This window comes from Trachinotus anak, unplaced genomic scaffold (genome assembly GCF_046630095.1).
Source record: "Trachinotus anak isolate AG129_WGS33_773 ecotype Australia unplaced genomic scaffold, CSIRO_AGI_Tana_v1 ptg000009l, whole genome shotgun sequence".
Classification (NCBI taxonomy): Eukaryota; Metazoa; Chordata; class Actinopteri; order Carangiformes; family Carangidae; genus Trachinotus; species Trachinotus anak.
The window spans coordinates 19,499,640-19,521,195 of record NW_027273860.1 but is presented as its reverse complement, the minus strand read 5'-3'; the positions used below and the strand labels follow the sequence as shown (position 1 = coordinate 19,521,195).

The window sequence follows — 21,556 nt, the reverse complement described above, 5'->3', positions numbered from 1 at the left end:
TCATTTCTTTGCTTTTCTCTCTGCCTGAATGGTATTTTTTGGACCTCACAGAAATTCCAGTGTGACAGTCTGAGCAGCAGATGAGATGTATGGCAGGGTGGTACTAGGCAGTAGAGATATTTGAGGAATGCCTTCTCAAGCAGCCTCCTTTGTGGGGGGAGATTGTGCAGAAAGTCAGCCAAAGTCTTCCTGTCCTGCCACGCTTCAAAAGTCTGCGAGACCCCCCCTGCCTGTAGGAGTCTGTAACCCAAAGCTTGGAAAAGCACTTTTTCCTCCTCTTTTTAATTGTAGTCGTCTTCTTTTTCTATCCCACTGCCCCCTCCACCCCGATCCCCTGCTGAGCTGCCCCCGTGGAGCTGCCTGGCCTGCTTGGAAGGCAAACATGTACCCTTTACAATAGACATCCTGCCCCTCCTGGCATTCCTGATGACTAACAGGAGCTTGGGGAAGGGGGAGCTGGATATCACCCTATTCTAGATCTATAGCTGACTCTTTCTTTGTCATGTGGAATCCCACTAACTCCACTCATCTGGTCATAGTGCACGACAAAGAGGGCCACCTGTTCCTAGGAAGTGAGAGTGGACAGAGGAGGCTACTTGGCCGCTTTCCCTAATCCCCTGTTGCCCTTCCACCTGAATAGCATGCAGTGCTTCCACGAGAAAGAGCAGTGGAGCTTCTCAGCTGGGGAGTGACTCCTCCCCGCTCACCGCTCTTCTCACGCTCCCCCTGCAAGGCAACCATGGGCAAATAAGGAGAAGTGAGCTGCGTGACCATCTATCAGCCGTTGTCATGGAGGAAAATAAATACGGCAGTAATGCAACAGGAACCTTTTTTTAACAGGCCGGCGGCGGTGAGCGGCTTTTAAAGACGGGAAGTGCTGTGACCTCGGGGACGAGGCTTTGGAGTGACACGGATTGTTGGAGATACTTATGGCCTGTTAGCGGACATTTATTTCTGTTGTTGATATGTGCGTCTTCTCAAAGTGAATGTCAGAGAGAGGCATCTATGGTGGGGGAGAGGGGGTTGACAGGGACACCTCAAAATAGGCACAGCAAAATAAAGAGTGCCTACGGCAGCACCACTTCTTTTAACGACCAGGTTTGACAAAAGCAGCTGAAATTATGCACCTGGTATTTTCCACAGCAACACACTCCCACAGCCCATAACAATGGAAATCGAATGAAACAGAGTATCATGAAAAAAAGGGCCTGTCAGACGCATCTCAAAGAGCAGCCCGCTTTGAATATATCCTGTTTGAACTTCACAGCAATTACACCAAGCCTTATTTTGTCAGCATTGTAAAGCTTTGCAGATGAGCGTTCCACGTCTTAAATTTCTATTTACAATCTATTCATCCTACTTCCTACCTGCGAAACAGAACCATTAATGAGGCAAGTGAGCCATTCAACACGAATGAAAGCTGCAGTGCTGATGAATGTGAAGTGTTCACCTTGTTAATTAACCAGAGGGCAGAAAAGACAGGACAGAGATGTTGCATCTGAAAGCTGTTGACCTTCACTGTCATTACTCTCTTTCTTCTTCTTCATCTCTTTTAAACATAAAGGGCTGCTTCCTGGCTAATGAGCTGGATTAAAGTAGGTCTGTGCACATGCTTGCATGCATACAGTACATGTGTGCGTGTAGGTGACCGTCAGGTTGAGGGTCTTTTTTTTTTTCCATCGAGCTGGTGAAGTGTTTCACCTTGGCTGCAGCTTGGAAGGGCAGCCTGATTGAAAAGCTTTCTGGCCGTGGCATCTGCCATCCACCCCGCTGCTCTGTCACCACTTTGATTCATGCACAACCTGACCACAACCGGGAGGCGAGCCACTCTACCTCACAGCGGGAGGGAGGTCCACTTCACAGCGGAGGAGTAGGGAAAAGGAGGAATGAGGGAGGGAGAGGAGGAGAGAGAGAAAGAGACGAGCCGAGGCCCGTGCTCATAAATAACTCGGCGGATTTCAAGCCTCAGTCACATATCTGTGGCGGCACAAAAGCATCATAGAGTCTCACGTGTCTGCCTGTTTTGTTTTTCATCTCAATGTGGGAGTTAGCGACTTGTGTTTGCCAGGGATTGAGTGTCACTAAGCTGTTTCTGGCACACGGCTGCTGATTTTTTTTTTTCTTCTGCTCCTTTTTTTTTCCTTTCCAGCCTCAAACCAATACAAGCTTCCCTATATGGAAGTTTCTTGTGGAATGAGGAGCCGCGGGCCACACAGCTTAGAGATGTCAGCCGTATGCTCTTTTACTTTTTTATCCAAAACAGATTGCTAGAGAAGGAGCTGCATGGAGAGACTCGTGATTAGAGGACGAGACATTTGGTAATCTCAGCTCTCTATCTGGACCCACATCTACTGACTGTAAGAAAAATTCATACTCGTTTTCCTTCCAGCGCCGACGAAAAAGCATTAAACACTGAGGCTGTAATTCAATTATGCGTTTCTGTTTCCAAAGGACAGTTGGCAATAAGTACAGTCCCCCCCACCACCACCACCACCACCACCCACCCCCCTCTCTGCCTCGTATAATATAATTAGCAACAGGTTTTCCTCTCTCATCTTTTATTTCTTTCCATCAAATGCTGATTTCTCAATTTATGAGGCTCGATGGGAAAACAACAAGAAGTGATACGGAGGGTGGATGAATTAATAATAATTTCAGTTCATGATTCATGGGTTTCAGGGCAGATGTCAGGGGTCAATTACTTTCACACACTGTCTCCCAGTGTCTTACTTCTCCACCCATCCTAGAGGAGAAAGGGAAGAGACTCTTTAGCTGAATTGATGAGGGAGCTCTGGACACTTTAATACAGCGTGTCTAGGCTTGTCAGACATGTTTCCTTCAGTGGTCTAACCTTGAATGCAGCTCATGATTTTGATTGATGTGGCTGTGGTCCTGTTTGTTGCCCTAACGCCCCGGTGCTTACAGATTCACAAGGGGTGGCAGGTGGGAAGGGGGGGTTGGGGGCTCCACAACCGCAGAAGCTCTTTACTCAAACAATCAAGCAAATCCCTAGAGGGGCTCTGGGTGAAGTAAAGTTTGTTTGCAATGGGTAAGAGGGTAGATAGGTAGGAAGTAAAGCCAAGGACGCTCCTGCCTCAGCTCCCAGATCCCCGGGGTCATTTTCGGTCACTGTGTTTGCGCACAGCGGGGACGACGTGGCCGGCTGGTGTTTCTCCACCACTCAACTCGGCCTGATTTGACCGGGGTGGCAAGCAGACAGTGATTGATGGGGTGGTACCCTGCTGCCTTCTGATTGAGTTAGAGCACTCACAATCGCTCTCTTTGTTTGCTCTTTGCTTGATCTCGCTTCACTAAATTGGCAACATTAGTTGTGGTCTTTCTTTTTCCTTGCAGCCACTATTGCATTTTTTTTTTCACACGGCTTTATTTCTTTTGTTAGATGACAGTAATTGTAAAAAAGGAGTATAAATTCAGTCTCACAACAACCTTCTGTGGCAGGATCACAGCAGGGTAGTGCAGGGTAGTATCTCTGGCGCCTGTCCAGCCTTTCCAGGTTGACCCCTGCCTACCTATGGATAAGTGACAAGAAGGCCCTCCACTCCTACACAGTTGCCCAGAGGATTTGAGTAAAAAGGAAAGGGAAAAGATACTACAAGACAGACGGCTTCCAAGTTGGCAGGAAAGTTTGATTGTGGGGCCAGTAACTGGAAGAGTCACCTTGCCCTCCAAATGCTGGCAAGGGCTGGCCGGCCATCAGCACTTAGATCAGCCCTGTAATGCCAGGCATTCAGCTGCTCGGCCCGGCACCACGGAAGAGATGCACCGCTTGGCATGTGGCCCTCACAGCATGGACTGTTTGGCTTTCAAAGTGCTGCATCATTGGAAAATCAGAGTTCTTTGTACGAGCGAGAACAATGCAGCCGTCAGAATAAAACAAAGGATGTGGTTTTAAAAGATAGACATTGTGTCCACGGGCTAATCAACTGGCTATGCTAGTAAATGTTCCCATTGTAAAAAAAACAACAAAAAACCTTATTTATTTTTACCACCACTTTTCCTGGTTAAGAACCAGAGATAGCTCGTCTTGTCTCAAGGTTATTGTGTGGTTTAAGGTCGGGTGTGGTTGCTGGTGGCTGTTTGTGCGTATTGTCGACACAGAAGAGGACAGTCCCAGTCCTCCTCCACAACGCTCTCTTAGGGCCCACTCTCCCCTGCTCCCAGCCAAGTAGCCGCATGTCCAGCCAGATGACCGGGTCACTGAGCTCCCAGCCCAGACTGCTCTCTAACCCCCCTAACCCCCGCCGCCTCCACAGGCTGCAGGGAGGACAAAGAAAAGAAAGAGGAGGGAGAATGCCAGGGGGGGCAGATGGGGTGTTTAATTGAATAATTCCCAGTGCGGTTATTACCACCATTGCCCTCGAGCTTCCTCTCTGTTGCAGAGCCTTGTTGAAGAATCTCAGAGATTGCAAGCGTTACACTGCTGAACCTTCTGCATTGTTGACAACTGTTTGCCAACTACCTATCAGCTATTTGCACTGTTTCTCTCTTTTGTTTTTATTCCTGCACCTCCTCTATCATCCGCTCCACCTACATACCTTCACACTCGTTTTTTCTATCTCCCTCACCAGTCAGTCTTTCTCACTTCCTGTCCATTGTGAAGAGAAGAGAGAGTTTTGAACAGCACCCAAAGCTTTACCTCTGGTTGACCTCCTCCTCAGCTCAGCTCAGCTCAGCTCAGCTCCACTCCTCCTTTCCCTGCCCTTCCTCTTCTTGTCGTCTTTGAATGCAGCATGCTCCTCATATACGCAGCTCATTATCCAGTGGGGAGCACCGCTAGTTCCTCACAGCATCAGAGAACAGATAGATGATTGTCTGTGTATATACTGCTTGATTTTGCAGAGCACACTGTCACTGTTTTTGTTTTTTTCCCATCAGCCCATAAAACACAAAGTCATGTAGCGCTCACTCGGCTAATTTTAGTCCCATGTGAAGTTCAGTAGGTCACTGGCTCAAGGTTGTTAACAATTACCTCCATGTTTCTTCTTGTCACATGGTTCCTGGACCTGATGTACATCCTACACATGTAGACATGAACAGGATATCCAGTTGTAGTCAGACCCCTAAATGCACCACCACTATTTTGTGACATACTCAAAATAAATGGGGTTCTTGGACCCTTTTTATCCAATAGTTTATGTCAGGAAGTCACAGTTAGTCTAAGTGATGCCAGATAACAAAATTTCCCTTCTGGCCCAACAAATGCCAGAGTCTGACCCATATACTTACACATCTGGGCAGATTCTGGCTGTTATCTTCCAGTATTGGTATAAGATTTTCTGTGTGCACCAATTGGATCAGATGTGGTAGAGGATTCTGGCAATTATGCTGTATATGGGCCAGATTTGGGCCATAGAACAGGGCGTAAACTGGGCTAGAAGAAAACAAGCATGTGGCCCAAGTAGGGTCCAGATTTATTTTGTGATAGAAAACCAAATTAACAGGGGTACAAACATGGTTTTCTCACCAATATCCATTTGTTTTGAATAGAAACATCTTGATATGTGGAGTTACAGGTACTATGGAGTTTTATCCTCAAGGCAAATGATTCTCTTCCAAATGTGTTGAAGATGGTAGTTTGTTGAAGCTCAGTAATGATCAAAATAACATAACAAAGCCTTGTTCCCGGGCCTGGGGTGTAATGCACTGAGAGACTGGGGCTGTGGATAAGTCTGGGTGAAGCAGCCCTGTGCTTCCTCCCTGCAGGGTGTGCATGTATCCATGTAACTGAGCCCTGTAGGTGCCCTGCAGGGTGAGTAGGCGACAGGGGCAGGGAGGTGACAGTGTGTTCAAAAGACAGTGTTCGCATCTGCCCCGCTATGCCACATGCCCCCCCTACTCCTCCCAGTGCCCTGTTATTTTTACCCTTGACTTCTCATTGTCGTAACGACGGCGTATCATCTGAGCCGCGCCACAGACCCCTGTGGAGGACTCTCTTCGCTCACCTCTGCCTGCCCCTCGCTCTTGTGTAATCAGAGATCCTCTCAAATGTCAAGGTGGGACAAATGGGAGTCATTCCCTCCTGTAATGGCCCCAGAAATGGGCTGGAGTGCTTCTCTTTCCCTCCCTCTCTTTGTCTCTTCCCTCTTTGACAAAACACACGGGCCTTTTCATCCCCTCTATCTTATTGGGTCACTTTTCCTTGTGTTTTTCAGACTTTTATACCAATTTCCTGCTTTTCTTTTTTTTGGCCCTTTGAAAGTCATATCACAGAGTTTCTGGCTCTGTTAACATGTTAAAGTTTTGTGTATATCTGACATATTGCACAACAGCTCTCCGTCAAAATCACCATAAAATAGACCATTACTACAGTGTGACTTTCCTTCTATGAAGTGTTTCTTAGAAATGTATCCTGAGGGCAGGTGGCTTCATTTGCAAAAGCATTACATGCATTCAGAGTCTGAATATTCATATCTGCACACCAAGATACATATGGAGCTCTGCTGTGTGCTGAGCAATTTTATTTCCGAAGCTCACTTAATAGGAAAAAGTGCTAAATGTGTGTTTCCGTTCTGCCAGGGGCAGTATTATATTTAATTGTACTTGTTCTCGCTGCAGTCTTGATAACAAGTTGTGTGATACAGCTTGTGTATAGAACTTTATCATCAGCAGTGTTCTGCATATTAATGTGTTTTCACTGATTAAAAACTCTCCAACATTATTATTATTATCATTATTATATATTATATTATTATTATAATGGTAGCTTCTAGTTTTGTATTGCATTCATAGATGATGTGTAGACCCAGTTTGCGTGTTTAAACATGCTGAGGTCTAATAAATTTAAATGTGGGCATTTCAAGCAGAATATAGGAAAATTTGGGAAAATATCCAATTCACATATTCAAAAATGGATTTTAGAAATACCCTTTACACTTCAACAACCATTTATTGTTTTATTGTGTCACCTGAGGGATATTCTGCAGCCCATTTGTCACTTTTTTATCAGTGGAAGCATTTTCTGACTTTAGCAAAAAGACCTTTATTCTCCTGGAGCAGGAATCACAACTTTTTCATGCATTAGAGCGAAATAAACATTTTTTAAAAACTTCAATCAGCCTCTTTAAGAAATATAGGTATTTTTGATTGATAGTACCTTTAAACACTGAGACCTTTGATTACTTCATCTTCAAGTCAGTAGTGTTATAGGCCACATACAACAAATGACTAACTACTAATGTATGTGCACTTCTGTAACCACATTATTGTGACCTATTTATCATTTGTCAGTTTAACTGAAAGAGATACAGTAGCATGTCACAGTTGCTCAGGGGAAGAGAAAACAAGTCAGCTGAACATGTTTATGCCCTACATGTGAGATGGTCAATGAATGTTCGTGAGCAGGAAGGATTCCCCCCCCCCCAGAGGCAGAAATCTCCCTCTGCCTGTGCTCGTAATTCAGAATAAAGGATTATTGTGTGTTCTGCGGGGGGGGGGGGGGGGGGATGCAATAATCGAGCCTAAATAGCCGAATTCATTAATTTGATTGTTGGCGACAGCAGACCTCTCGACAGTGTAATTAGGAAAGCTAATGGATGGAGGCACGTTAAATCCATCAATGCTAATGATAATTGCTGTTTAGGAAAGCGAATATGCTTTACAAACGCGTGGCCAAGGCCGCCACGAAATCAGAAACAGCCACGGCGTCTAAAAATATGACAGAGCTGAGTCTTACCGTGCTGGGGTGACACCCAAAGAGGCCCATTGGACGGGTGCAGCTGGGCCGTCTGGGCGGGGAATATCCATCTTTTTTATCTTCCATCCATCCATGTGGCAGCGCGGTGGAGAGCAAAGCAATCATGGCCCTTCTCCCGTCACCGACAGGGAACCACTTCTGAACCCATCAGCTCTGATTGGTCAGTGGTTTATCCCATTCGGTGGGTTGGCACGTTCTGCGGCCCTGCAATAATTTTCTGCAGACTGAGAAGTAGAGACACATCAGTGGAGAGGGTGATAGCTTTAAAAAGCCTCCTAATTTTTTCTTGCCTCGTGGTCAAGCTTCTGTTTGAACGATTTGGTCTTTCCCCTCCATAAAAATCTTAATGTTAGCTAGTCACTAGGGTTAATGTTTTTAGCTGAGAACATTAAGACGTAGACCTGGTTTACTACTCAGGTTTTTTTTTCTTTTTTTTTTGTTCTTCCTTGTCTGTCCAGGCGGGCTGACGTTTGGGTCATTACAACTGCACTGGACCCACGGAAAGAAGGAAGTTGTTATTCTAGTTCAGGTTAATGAATATCACATGCAAGACTGGAGGCAGCACGAGAGGGAAAGTGGAGAAAGAGATCATTTTATTTCAGCGATATGTCCCCTCCAGGCTCGGCAAAAAGTAAGTTGGACAATCAGCTTGTCTTGGGGCCCCATTTTACAAATGTTAATGATGTTTTGCTGGGGCCCCAATGACAGTTTGTTAGCCGTTACTCGTTACCCTGTGAAGTCACGGGCTGGAGGTTCCTGACAGCTGACAACAGCGTCCCTTTTTCCCCGCTAAGTCTCCCCAGGCCCTGTGGAGGTGTCCCCGTATGTTGTGCAGGCCTTTCCACCTGTGAGATGTTTTGACATGTTGTAGGTGACATGTTTTCGTGCAATAGCGAGTCACACTGTGACAGGCGCAGAAAGAGAAACGCCAGAGAAAAGCGTCAGGCATTTGTACTGTATCCAGCTGAACCAAAGAGAGTAATAGCAAAGAAAGAGCTCATGTTCTGGGGTTTTCCAACCAAACGCTCCCCGAACTTATAAATGGTCTGATTAAGAAATCTAACCAATTGTATGAGGCTTATACAGTCTGTCATAGTGTTATTCCATTGCCTCAGATTGTATTGCTTTTGTAGAACCATATCAAGCGGACGTTTATAGAGGGAGGACAGATTATTTCCATGGGAAAGCTTCAGGCAATATAACTGTTATATTGTTAGAGCAGCGGTTTGTCGCCTTCTCTTTGGCTTTGCAAGGAGGCCTAATGTTCTCGTTTGACACTAGCGGATTGCTTTCTCTCTGTGCCTGAAGAAAGAAGGCGAGCTAATACATTTGAGTCGGTGAAGCGAAGGTCGTTGAGAATTACATTCACTCCCCCCACCACCACCACCACCACCCACTCACCCCGCCTCACACCCCTACCCCTCTCTTTTTTCCCTTTAATTTCCCCACTGGGTTGGCAAACCATTTTCACTATTAGCACTGTGGTAGGCAGCTCACTATGTGTGTGTGTGTAATCATCTGTGTGTGTGTGTGTGTGGTGGCGTGCTGAAAGGCCCACCCAGACCCAAAGCGGACTAGACAGATAAATAGGTGCGTGGCTCAACGGGATTGTATTGTGATGAGGAATAAGCCCAACAACAGCAGCAGTGACACAACATAAAGAAAATCACCACACGGGCCCCTGAGAAGAGAAATCTAAGTTTAACTTGATGGGTCAGGAGGACGTAGTTAAGAGGCAAACCCCCGAAAAATGTGGACCCACGCGGGGCTGAAAAGTAGGCCATGCTCACGTTCTTCCTTTATGATCCTAGATAGAGGTTGTTAATGTCCTCTGTCTCCCCTGAAGACTCTCAGCCCCAGAAGCATTTCACCACAGGTGTTTAGAGCAATGGATTAGAGCTGCATTTAACACGGCTGGCAACAGGAGAGCGTTTCGGAGGCGTCAAACTGCCCCGCCAAGCGTTTCCCATAATGTCTTCCAGATGATAAGGGCTTGGATGGAGCACTGTGGACCCACTGGTGCAGAACCACTGGAGTTCTGGCCGACACACCAGTCATTTAGGCACAAATAGAGAAATGTTAGAGATCTCTTCTTTCTTCCTTTCTTTCTTTCTGTCCTCGCACATAGAGCACAGTGAGGACCCCCGGGGTTGTGTTCTCTCTTTCCATCTGCATCCTCTCTCCCACTGTGTCACCTTTACAGGGGCCATCCCATCTGATGATGCACCAGGGTAAAAATGCAATAAACAGCTTTTCTGGAGGTGCGACGAGTCAAAACAGAAGCAGCAATAAAACAGTTTCTCTAAATGAGTCTAAATGAAAACTAGTTGTTTGGCTTGTGCACAGATGTGATTACATGCTATAGTGTACACAACGTACAGCATAATCTGCATGTAATGTTTGCACATACGGTATATCATGTATAAGTGCACACAAACAACAAAACCACACACACACGCACACTTGCTCAGCTCCTTCAGATGTACCGCAGCTCGTTCTTCTCTCCTTCTTCATCTCAGTGATGCATCTCAGCATCAATTTTTTAGGCGTCTGGCAATGCTCAGCTTTTGGCAGTTGCAGGGGAGGAGTCAGATCGCTGCAGAGACACAGACTCTGAGGTGAATTATAAGTCTGCTGATAGAACAGAGCAGAGCCACAGAAAGATTGATGCTCTCTGTTGTGAGCTGTGAATCAAAAGATGGAGAGGAGAGGAGAGGAGAGGAGAGGAGAGGAGAGGAGAGGAGAGGAGAGGAGACAGAAGAGGAGAAGAAACAGGAAGAGGAGAGGAGAGGAGACAGGGGAGGAGAGGAAACACAAAGAGGAAATGAGACAGGAAAGGAGAGGAAGCAGGGAGAGGAGAGGAGAGGAGAGGAGAGGAGAGGAGAGGAAACGGGAATTTGAGAGGAGAGGAATTGGTTACACAAACAGATACAATGTGGGGAGGAAGATTCACTGCAGCATCATCTTGGAACATAACAGTCTGTTTTGATAAATAGTTGGACTGAAATTAGGAAAATGCTGATACCAGTGTGTATGTCTTCCTTTCAGTCACAAAAAATATGTTTTTTAATAAGTTATTTTTGGGCATATTTGCCTTTGTTATGGCTGCAGTGACAGAAAGACATGGGGGGGATGACATGCAGCAAAGGGCCTCAGGCCAGACCCGAACACGGGCCACTGTGGCAAGGACTATGACTAAATGGTATGTGGTCCACCAGGTGAGCCCCCAGGGTGCCCCACAGAAAATAATATTAAGAGGACTAATAACTTCATTTCTGACTGCAAAAAAAGTTTATAAGTTTGGTTAGACTTTAAAATGACATCATTACAGCAGAAACCCAATCTCTGCTTCAGGGGAGCCCTTTAAACCAAACTATGAGTAACTGGGCATTTAGCTGCAAAGTGGGGGGTGGGGGTGGGGTGGAATAACATTGTAAACACCATGTGAAACTAGTATTTTTTTTTTTTACAGTGCTACAGCTGATAAAGTAGCTGAAACAAAGTGGTGCTTGTGGAAGAAGCCAAGCTGAAATCACAGCAAAGGCAAATGAGGAGAAGCCAAACAGCTCGAGCCGGGGATTTCACACAGAAGGCGACAGAAATGAGAGGACTCAGCTCATGAAGGGTTTTAAAATGTATGAATTCAAGTGGAGGACACAATTTGCAGCCAGTTTTTGATGAGACTTGTAATGCAGCTTGAAGGCCTGGAATAAAGCGCCGGGTGTCAGTCTTTTAGAAGCAGACAGCAGCTTTCCCTCCACGTAGCAAGCCTTTAACCTGAGACGATAAAAATTTAAGGGAGCGGCAAAGACTAAGAGGTGACACCTGATGTATGCTGACAGCTCCGCATCACCTCAGATCACCGTGCGTGAACAGAAAGACGAGTGAAGTCATCCGCCGTGTCTCCTCGGGGGACACAATTTCAAGCGGTGTTACTTCTGTCCAACTCTTCATCAAGATACACTCTGTCTTTTCCTTACTCCCACTACTTGCTGTAATATTTTGCAGTCGAAAACCACTTTGACCCCACCTCCCACAAATCACCTCCGGTAATTTGATTCCTGTTTTACAAATGCGGTTTTTGACTGTGAGGCAGGTGAGGGAAACTGTTTTCGCGGAACAAGCTGGAAAACAGTGCGTGTGGATAAATGTCAGGCCCCACCTGAGGGACTGAGCCCACCCTGAGCCATCATTCAAAGTGTAAATCGCCTTTTTGTGCAAAATCCTGTGAATTAAGTGTGTTCAGAATCGCTAAGGAGGCCTGATGTTTTGACAGTAATTTGGGAATCAAGCAAGACTGTGAAAATAGGCCCCTTCGCCCAGAGGGCACATACTTTCTGAGTAGACAGTAGGAGCGTGTGTGTGTGATTAAATGTGCCTGAACACCTGTTGCACATTATACTTTACATACATTAAAATTAATTTCTGTACTTACTGTGTGTGAAATGCATTTTTCTTCATCTGGTTTCTGATGGAGATGAAGGCGGCAGGTCGTCAGGGTTCGGCCAGGAACACGTTCGATAAGTTGCCTGCAGAGCTGAGAACTTGGCGAGAGCGGATGTTATGGGCAATTAGGAACACTGGAAACCTGAACCAGAATCTGCTTTTGGAGTGGTGCTCAGCCCGTCACTCACAGTCAAAACACAGCACGGAAAAGTAATCTGGACCGTCATGCAAACTCACACACGCACACAAATACAGGCGCTGGAGTAAAAACCGAGTACATTTAATGTACATGCTTAACAAGTTTCTGAAAACATGCACGGCGAGGCTGTTTAGACCACCCTCATTGCCCAGTCACTCTAATTTTCTCCTCTGCCATCTTAAGTTTCTCATTCCAGTGTGTGTGTGTGTGTGTGTGTGTGTGTGTGTGTGTGTGTGTGTGTGTGTGTGTCTGTGTCTGTGTCTGTGTCTGTGTGTGTGCGGGTCATGGCTCCTGTTCCCAATCCTATTTCAAAGCTGTTTTCCTCTTCTGCTCCCAAACTCTGCGTTGATTCAATTAGTTGGCTGCTACCTTCAATAGCCGTGGGTCTGACATTCCATTTGAATGTAATGTTTGAGTGTGTGTGTGTATGTGTGTGTGTGTGTGTGTGTGTGTGTGTGTGTGTGTGTTTAATAGCTTTACCACCTGCCCTGTCTATACACCACCCAAAGCCAAAGGCCAGAACATAATCACTTTCAATTCCCGTACTCTCTCAGATCAGTCGCACACACGCTGTCGGTGTTGTCCTGTGGTTGAACGGGACATAGACAACTGAAGTTCAGTAGTTGAAGCAGTTACGTAAACCTGACCTCAGTGCTGCTGGGAGTACAAAACCTCTGCAGAGTGTGTGTGTGTGTGTGTGTGTGTGCCAGGTCGATATAATGAAAGCAAAGCCTGCCCACCTGTTCTCTGAGTTTTAACCTGAGACCTCATTAGTACACAGTGTTTTATTTCCACTACATTACCTGCACAATATGCTGTGTTGCTCTGTGTTTGTGTGCTCCTCTGAGTATGAACGCATGTGTGTGTGTGTGTATGTGTGTGTGCGTCATCAGACATGCATAGTGTAAACAACACAGCAGTAACGCCCTAAATGACAACTGATGTAGTTCACTTCATGCGGACAAAAAAAAACCAAAGAGAAGTGAACAGGATGAAAACCAAATCTAAAAGATGACATGATTTAGAAACGCAGCGCAACTGACACGACCTCCGTCTTTCTTGTCTTGCTCAGGTACGACTATGTGGAGGTGCGGGATGGTGTGGACGAGAGTGGTCAGCTGGTGGGGAAGTACTGCGGGAAGATTGCCCCCTCTCCGGTCATCTCCTCTGGAAACCAGCTCTTCATCAAGTTCGTGTCTGACTATGAGACCCACGGAGCAGGCTTCTCCATCCGATATGAGATCTTCAAGACAGGTGAGTGACCCCATAAATGCTGCTGTTTGAAAACCCAGAGGTTGTGTTGTAGTTGGATGGGCAGAAACCATGACTTTTGGAAATGATGATGCAGGCAACCACATTCACCCTCTGACTGGGTCTCAGCCTCGACAACCAGTCGTATCCATGTAACATGGATAACGCAGTGTTACTGACCTTGTTGTCTTGCTAGCAGCTGTTGTGCAGTGAGATTCTGCATTTTAAGGCTACAACTGTCTTTGCTGTTCCTCATTCATAGTATTTTCTGCAACTAACCAGCTGCAGAGTAGACAACCTACTTCCTGTTTACACCAGCACGCACATGCCCAGTCTTCCTCAGTGATCTTGTGATATGTGTCTGGATGGATATTATTTGATCATTTTTGTTTTGTGCTGCCGCAGATACAATAGTTAAGACTCCCCTCAAGGTCCATTTAGTAGCTCACCTGGAGCGTTCTGTTTACCAAGCTGTCAGTGAACTGTAGATAAGCTGAGTACTGTTAGGACTTCATATCCATATTGACAAAAACTACAGCTTTTGTGATTTCTACTGTGATTTCCCACAGTATAGACGTGGTAAGAACAAGCTTCTACTTGTGATGGAATGTTAATATGTTGATTGCACTAATGTGCCAAAACAAAACATTAATGATTTATTGATGTTAAATGATTCACTTGAGCTCTTGTCTTAGGGTTAGCAGAACTCTGTCACTGCACCACATCACAGATCAGTGTGATGTGTCTTTAGCTGAATCCATCACTTCAACACAGTGGGACACAGTATGAAAGCTGGGGGAATAATTCTGATAATGGGGCAAGAAAGAGCCTCTCTGTCTAATTTCATGGTTTGTTTGTGATTTAGTCAAAGCACCAGAGCGTCAAATTATGCAATCGCAATATGGCAAGCAATATGCTGCATTCAAAACCAATGAATCACACTCCCATATGTTCCATAATTGTAGCAATTTTTATCTGATGTGAATTATTGTACAATAAGCGAGGGCATAATTTGCTAAACTTTAATTCAACAAATGCTGTTTCAAGTGTTGGTTTATTGTCAGATGGAAGCTGAGACTGGCACAGTGAGGCCATGAGGCTGCCAGTAAAACCAGTGACTACTGGTTGTGGAGAACTTTAATACACTTAAAGGTCTCATATTTTACTCTTCTCCTGTGTTGATATCCATAAGATGATGTATTTGTGGTTTTAAGAACCTAAGACCATCTCAGTGTAGTTTTACATCTCCTCTCTCAGGCTTCTCTCTGGAGCTCCAGTAACAACAGCTCAGTGAGCTGGGCTCTGAGTCTCTCTTCTGATTGGCTGGCTGTTTTCTGAGTGAATAGAATATAGCAGATTTCAGGTAAACACTGAAGAAAACACTGAGAAACCAAATCCAGCAAAGTTGGGTGGTGGGTCCAGGTGGGCGGGGCTTGGGGAGTGGCTAAGAGCGGTGACTGCTTTGCTGTGACATCACAACATTCCAGAAGTGAATACTGATACTTTCACAGCATTAATATAGAACCTAGACCTGCTTTATGATCAAGAAACATATGGACTTCTACCTTTATACAATATGGGACCTTTAACAGGGTTTAAGTTCAGGAAATAGTTTCACCTCAGTGTTGCTGTGGTAACCAATCAGTTTAAGGTTCCCCCTTAGTGTTAGATTTAAAAATAAGAGCTGTGAGTAATTTTAGTTAAGAATAAGGAACGATAAACCACACATCTCCTCAGGGGATGACTATCTTATCAGAACACAGCAGGACATGGGGGAGTATGTCCTGTTTGCTGACTGCCTTGGTTTGTTTGGACTGAAAGAAGCAGGAGGAGGACAACACATATCTGGAGAGTGACTAGAAGCAGACAGGTGCTTCAGACTCCACTTTCATTAATTAACCTTAGCAGCACTCTACGGGACGGCCCCCATGACCTCAGAGACAAGATGAATGGCCCTGCAAGGTCCCTCCTTCCTTTTAATCTGAGCTAGCGTGTGTGTGTGTTTGTGTTTGTGCTTGTGTTTGTGTGCCTGGGCGTGTGCATGTGTGTGTCACCATCATGGCGGGGGCAGCTGGTGGAGTGTGGGTCCATTTAGGAGATCAAAGCGACACTCCACCCCGGCATACGCGAGCTCATCAACGCTGCCTCGTTCCCCTCAATGGGCCGGTTAAAGCTCCTACGTTCTTGGTATTTCCTGTTCTCATCTATTAGCCTGGGCTGATTATAAATGAGGCATGCTACGGGCCCAGTTGCGATAGAGTAGAAAGTGCTGAACACGCTCGTAGGGCGCTGAGATATGAGGAAATAGAGATCTAGCAAGAAATATGGGTCTAAGTGTGGATAACAGATAGAAAGTCAGGACCAGACAGCTGAAGCTAGATGAGGATCTGTGATTTTTGCTGATGGAATCCAACGGGAAATCAGAGCTGGGGGGGAGGGCAAGGGACTCTGTGGGTGCTGTAGATTAAACCCAGGACAGAACTTTTTCGCTCCCTTAGCGGATCCAGACCTTTGTTGTGCTTTGTATTTACTGTGTTTTAACTACTGCGGCGCCAAGATCGAGGCTCTGAGATCAATTAACAGCCGTGTTTGTTTGAGAGCAGGAGAGAGCACCAGGCAGAGAGAGAGATACAAAGCTAGCTGATTAGCACAGCTTATCAACAAGCAGGGTATTAGTTGGGAAAACATTGTGTTGGCTAACACATGTAACGTTAATGATGATACACAGATGCTCTGATAACGGATGGAGGAACGGGAGGCTGACGCTTGTGCATGCCAATGAAGGGGAATGGAAAAAATGCAGGCCGTTTATCACTGTGATTATAGGCCTGAGGATCACTGGAATTCAACCTGCTGCCTTCATCTCACACCAGCAAAGGTCACAGGGAAGATAAATACATACACACAAAGCAAACATATGTCAGTATGTGCTCCTCGAATCAGGGATCACATGTCAGTGTTTACACGTGCAGCTTTACCCACTTAAGCTATACACTGTGTAAATACCCAATAACACACAACATGCTTGGCGTTCGTGGTGCAGGCTTTCATCAGCGGGAGCCTGCAAAGTGTCTAATTGGAAGAGAACAGGTTGTTTTGCAGCTCTCTGTGGCCACTTCCACATCAGTCTCTACCCCTCTCTGCTCCTCAATCCCATCCAACCATCTTAATTAGCATGGGCTATTTATTTTATAGCCTGCAAATTGGCAGCCTCGCTCCACCGGCTGAAGTCTGGCAAGAGCTGGGAAGAGTGAGATGTTGGGAGATAGAGAGGAGGGATAAATCAGAGAGTGAGGAATATTTGAAGTGATGGGAGGAGATTAGCAAGCTGGTTGTGCTTTGTGTGTGTCTTTACTGAGACCCTCCACTTCCAGACAGAAATAAAATGGAGATAAAAACAAGATAAATAACAACCAGCGTGCACAAACAACCATCATGGCAGCTCAAAAAAAGTTCTGTGGTGGGTTACCATTCACCAAAATCCTGGTCATCTGACGGGATTTTACTGAAAATCCTCGAGTGTCTCTGGAAACATCCGTCCTCTTAAGAAAAAGCATGCGCACACAACATATGTTTTCTTTTAACAGCCCCGCAGTTTTCTCAGAGCCACATCAAGGCTGGCTGAGGGCCCACCGAGGTGGGCGAGGAGGCAGAGACAGTGCCACTGGTAGCCCCCTCCGTCCCACACACAAGCTCATCCTCGTCTCCTCACAATTACTCAGCAGAGTGAGTGTTGGAGGGGGGCCCATCGTGTTCCTCCTTACACTGAAAAACACCATCTTTCACACAAAAGCCCTGTTTATTATGTCATCGTGATGTGGGCACATTCACTCTGAGCGCACACCTGTGAAAACACTCTCAAGGTGTGTGTGCATGTGTGTGTGTGTGTGTGTTGGGGTGGGGCCTAATAGAGGGTCCATTCTGCTTTCATGGACGGCACACCCTGATGGCATAGGTCACATCTGGCATGGAGACGTACTGTCATCACACACACGCAGCCCTCATGGAAACCTAAGACAACAAATCTCTTTAAGAGGAGCCAGAGGGTGACCGCCCCCCCACCCACCCCCACCCCCCATCCCATCAGGACCGTGTCATCCCTCATTGGCTGGGGGGCAAAGTGACGAACCAGGCACAGTTAACGCACTAAATACCAAGTCAGTAGTGCAGTGCCTCAGGGTGTGGGTGTGCGTGTGTCTCAGTGTGTGTGTGTGTGTGTGTGTGTGTGTGTGTGTGTCTGTGTGTAAACCTGCCCCTCCATCTGTTTCAATGACTGACACCCCACAGGCTCCAGGTTAATGTTTGATTTAGTGTTGAAAGAGTTAATTCTCCACCAGCGATTAAACCTTCTGTCAGTGTGGTGTAAGGACAGAGTGAAGAGGAGGGGGGCGTGTAGGAAAGTGGGTGAATGCCGGGGGCGTAAGGGGTGGGGAGGGGCGGGGGGGGGGGGGGGGGGGGGGGGGGGGGGGGGGGGGGATCTGGACTAATGATCAGCCAGAGTAACATGGAACATAAACAGTGGTTGATTTACTTAGCAGTCCAAGAACAACACCTTCAGTCCCTATGACTCCGGCCACTAATAACCCCACTGAGGAGAGAGAGGGACACATAGACAAGAATCAGGAGAGGATGTGAGGAAAGGCAGAGAGACGGATTGAAAAATGAAAATAGTGCGAGGCTGTCACATTTAACACTTGTTCCTTGGGCGCAGTGTTGTTCTAATGATTAACGCCCAGTCTCTGCTCTGCTTTCAGCACTTAGAGAAACGGCTTAATAGAGACATAGAGGACAAGTCATCAGAGAGACTAACAGCTGAAAGACGCCCTGCTCCCTTAATGCTGAAACCATATTTATTTAAGATTTATTATAAACCTCTAACACTTGCAAAGATTGAAATCAGATCTCCATTAAATATCATTTTGCTGGCTACGACTTGTCCCGTTAAACAAACTCCAATCAGTCAGCGAGCGAGTGGGGCTGACATTTGTTTACTCCGCCGTCCAAGAGGAGAAGGCTTTGATATAAACGAGAGTTAAAAGAATCCATTACCGCCAGCAGTAAAGGTTGGAGCGCCTGGTTGGAGGCTGCCAGTAAATGTTTTGTGCTCAAGGTTACTACTTTTACTTTAGCCTCACTTCCTGCCGTAAATCCAGCTGATTGTTTGAAAGCAGTGGTTGGAGCAGTGGGTTCACTGTGGCCAAATTAGTCCTTGTTACCTGAGTCAAACTTGTCATATTTACAAAACCCTTTCTAGTTCCTGTTACAGAAACCTTCCCTTTTCCCTCGTTCTTGCTGTCGAGGTGATAAATCCTCCAGGAGAGACGCCGACAATTGCAGCGATAAAACAAGGGAGAGACAGAGAGTGAGTGAGGGGCAGCGTTTGGCTGTCAGCAGGATGTATTTGACTCCTGAAGCTCCTTGTCAACAAAGATGCATCCACGCATGCTTTTCGTACAGACGCTGCCACAGAGGAGCATGACTGCTATCACTGAACGCCTCTCACACAGACATCAGCACAAAGCATCCTGAGTGTAGCGAGGGGAGCTGGGGACGAGAGCCCTCCCGTGTGGAGACACTAGATAAAAGAGATCTGCTGGATGATTATCTTGCCGGTGGGACTGACCGGAGCGCTCTGTCTTCTCTTGCCACTCTATTTTGTTGTGATGTCTTCACTCTTTCTCGGGGGGGATATTAATGCGGACACACAAAAGTCGACAACAGTGGAGTCTGTCTTTGACTTCAGAAGAGAAGAACATAGAAACAGACCTAAAGGTGATGGTGAGATATATGAAGTAAACTCAGAATATGTCCTTGTACATATTTGTGGCTCCATCCCAAATTTCACAAATTCAGTAAATAAAAAATCATCAAATACTGAGCTTAAAGTGTTTAACCTTGTTAAAATGTCTATATGGTATTTTTTATATAACACAAAACATGAGCAAAGTATCCAATCAATGCCATGACTGAGTGTTTCCACCTTGAACTGCAGTGAATCAGTGACTCATAAAAACAGATTCAGACAGTCAGGGATTCACACCTCATATAACCTACAGAACCAATCCTGTCAACTTGTGGGGACAGGGGATGGGGCTAAATACACCTGAAAACTTGACAGTGCAGAGAGCGAGAGTTTGCATAGGCGTAATCACTAACACTGTGTCAGCCACTGCCAGTTACAAGCTAACAAACAACATAAACAAATAAAAGATGCTAACTATGCTAACCATTCTGATATATCTGCTAGTCTCTGATTCTGGTCTCAGCATACTCCTCATCCAAGTCTGGGTCTGACTGAGGCTCAAACATGCCTGATCCAGAATTGCTCAATGAGGAAGTAAGAGCAGATGTGCCTCATTTTCCTTTATTTTCTCTTTTTATGTGGGAAAATCATGTTAAACAAAATATTAATCAGTATTTTTACATAGTTTAAAACATGTCTGGAGTGGAACTTTAATACTGATGGGAGCAACATGCTGTTGCAGGTTTTCAGAGTGAACTCTTTCCGAAGACCAAATCTGTTCGGGTCAATTGCTGAGATGAGGGTCACAGTGAAATTGATGGACAGTGGAGCTTTGAGCCAATGTCCAAACAAAATTCAACACAGAGACCTGAGCTGCACTTTGGATGCTGCTGCTGTTTAGAGCACTCAGGCACCATGAGCTACTTTTTCCAAAAAGTGACTTACATCTTTAATTTTTTCCCCAAATCTGGCATTTCTCCTAAATGTAGCGAAGTAAAGTGTGGAGCAGCACTGTGCATCTAAATCCCAGGAAACTCTCTCTCTCTCACACTCTCTCTCTCAGCCATATCTCTCCATTTTCCTGGGGTAAATACGCAGGGAAGCTGTGAAATTAATGGTGTCCACTGTTCTCGAAAGCCACACTTTAGCTCCTGCGCTAAATGTCAACTCTCTTTAGAGTCAAAATGCAGCTTTCAACTTTGGAAAAAAAAAAAATGACCTGATGGTCTTGAATTAGGGGCCCAGCACGATTCTTGAATGACAGTGGAAAAAGCAGTTTGCCACATTCATTTAAGCTGCAATGACTGTAGTACAGAGCCTCTATCTGCAGATAACTCCCTGCAATTTCAGTCTCGATTGGCACCATCTGCACCCATCGTGCCGGCTGTCAAACTAGCGTGAAAATGACGTTATCCTGGGCACATTTCTGCCTCTAATGGCTCCAAATAATTACCCTGGATGACAGTCCTCTTTTTTTTCCTGCTGTTGTATATATGTGTGTTTGTGTAAAGCCAGGCTTGGTAACACTCTGGACCAGTGCTTGAGTCTGCTTGGTGAACATGTCTCTTTCTGTCGCTCTTTTCCCTGCACCTGTTTGCATCTTTTTTTTTTTCTTTTTTTTTTATCATGTGTCACTCATTCTCAAATCACCATCTTGTGTTCATGATGCTCTGACAAAGTGGCTGACATGAGAAATGTGTTAATGCTCCTCATCAGCTGGAAGGCAGCTCTCCGGGGAGCTGTGAATAAACATTTTGACTTTCCCTGCTGTAAAAATGTGTCTGAACGTGTGTGTGTTGATGTATGTACAGTCATTGCTCTCGCCTTCCATCACTGACACTGTAATTTTGCCTGAGCACCTCTCATATGCTTCACAGACGTGTCCTGATGAGGGTGTGTGTGTGTGTGTCTGTGAGTTTTTTGCAGCTTGAATCGAGTCATTTATTTTATTCCGATTCTAGTGATTGAGGCCTAAACTAATATTTATGCTCACAGTGCAGATTTTCCAGGAGTAACAGATTTCACACACACACACACACACACACACACACACCTAAACACAAAGCGAGTCCACAGTGAGTTGAGTTAAGACCCAGTTGCAGTCTTTAGTGAATAGAAGAAACCGTCAAGGTGGTCTCTCGTCTCTGGGCTATAACCTGTCCTCCCCTGAATAGACCAGCTGGGAGGCAGAGCCACCACACAA

General features: G+C 45.7%; 1 protein-coding gene across 2 annotated transcripts in view; it reads left to right on the top strand.

Moving 5' to 3' along the window:
* Nucleotides 1-21,556, top strand: part of nrp1a (neuropilin 1a) — a 61,951-nt gene that overhangs the window by 7,605 nt on the left and 32,790 nt on the right. For both annotated transcript variants that reach the window (XM_071485695.1, XM_071485694.1), the window contains one exon: nucleotides 13,432-13,613. In XM_071485695.1, the coding sequence (XP_071341796.1) occupies nucleotides 13,432-13,613 (182 nt within the window). The remainder of the gene's footprint in view (nucleotides 1-13,431; nucleotides 13,614-21,556) is intronic.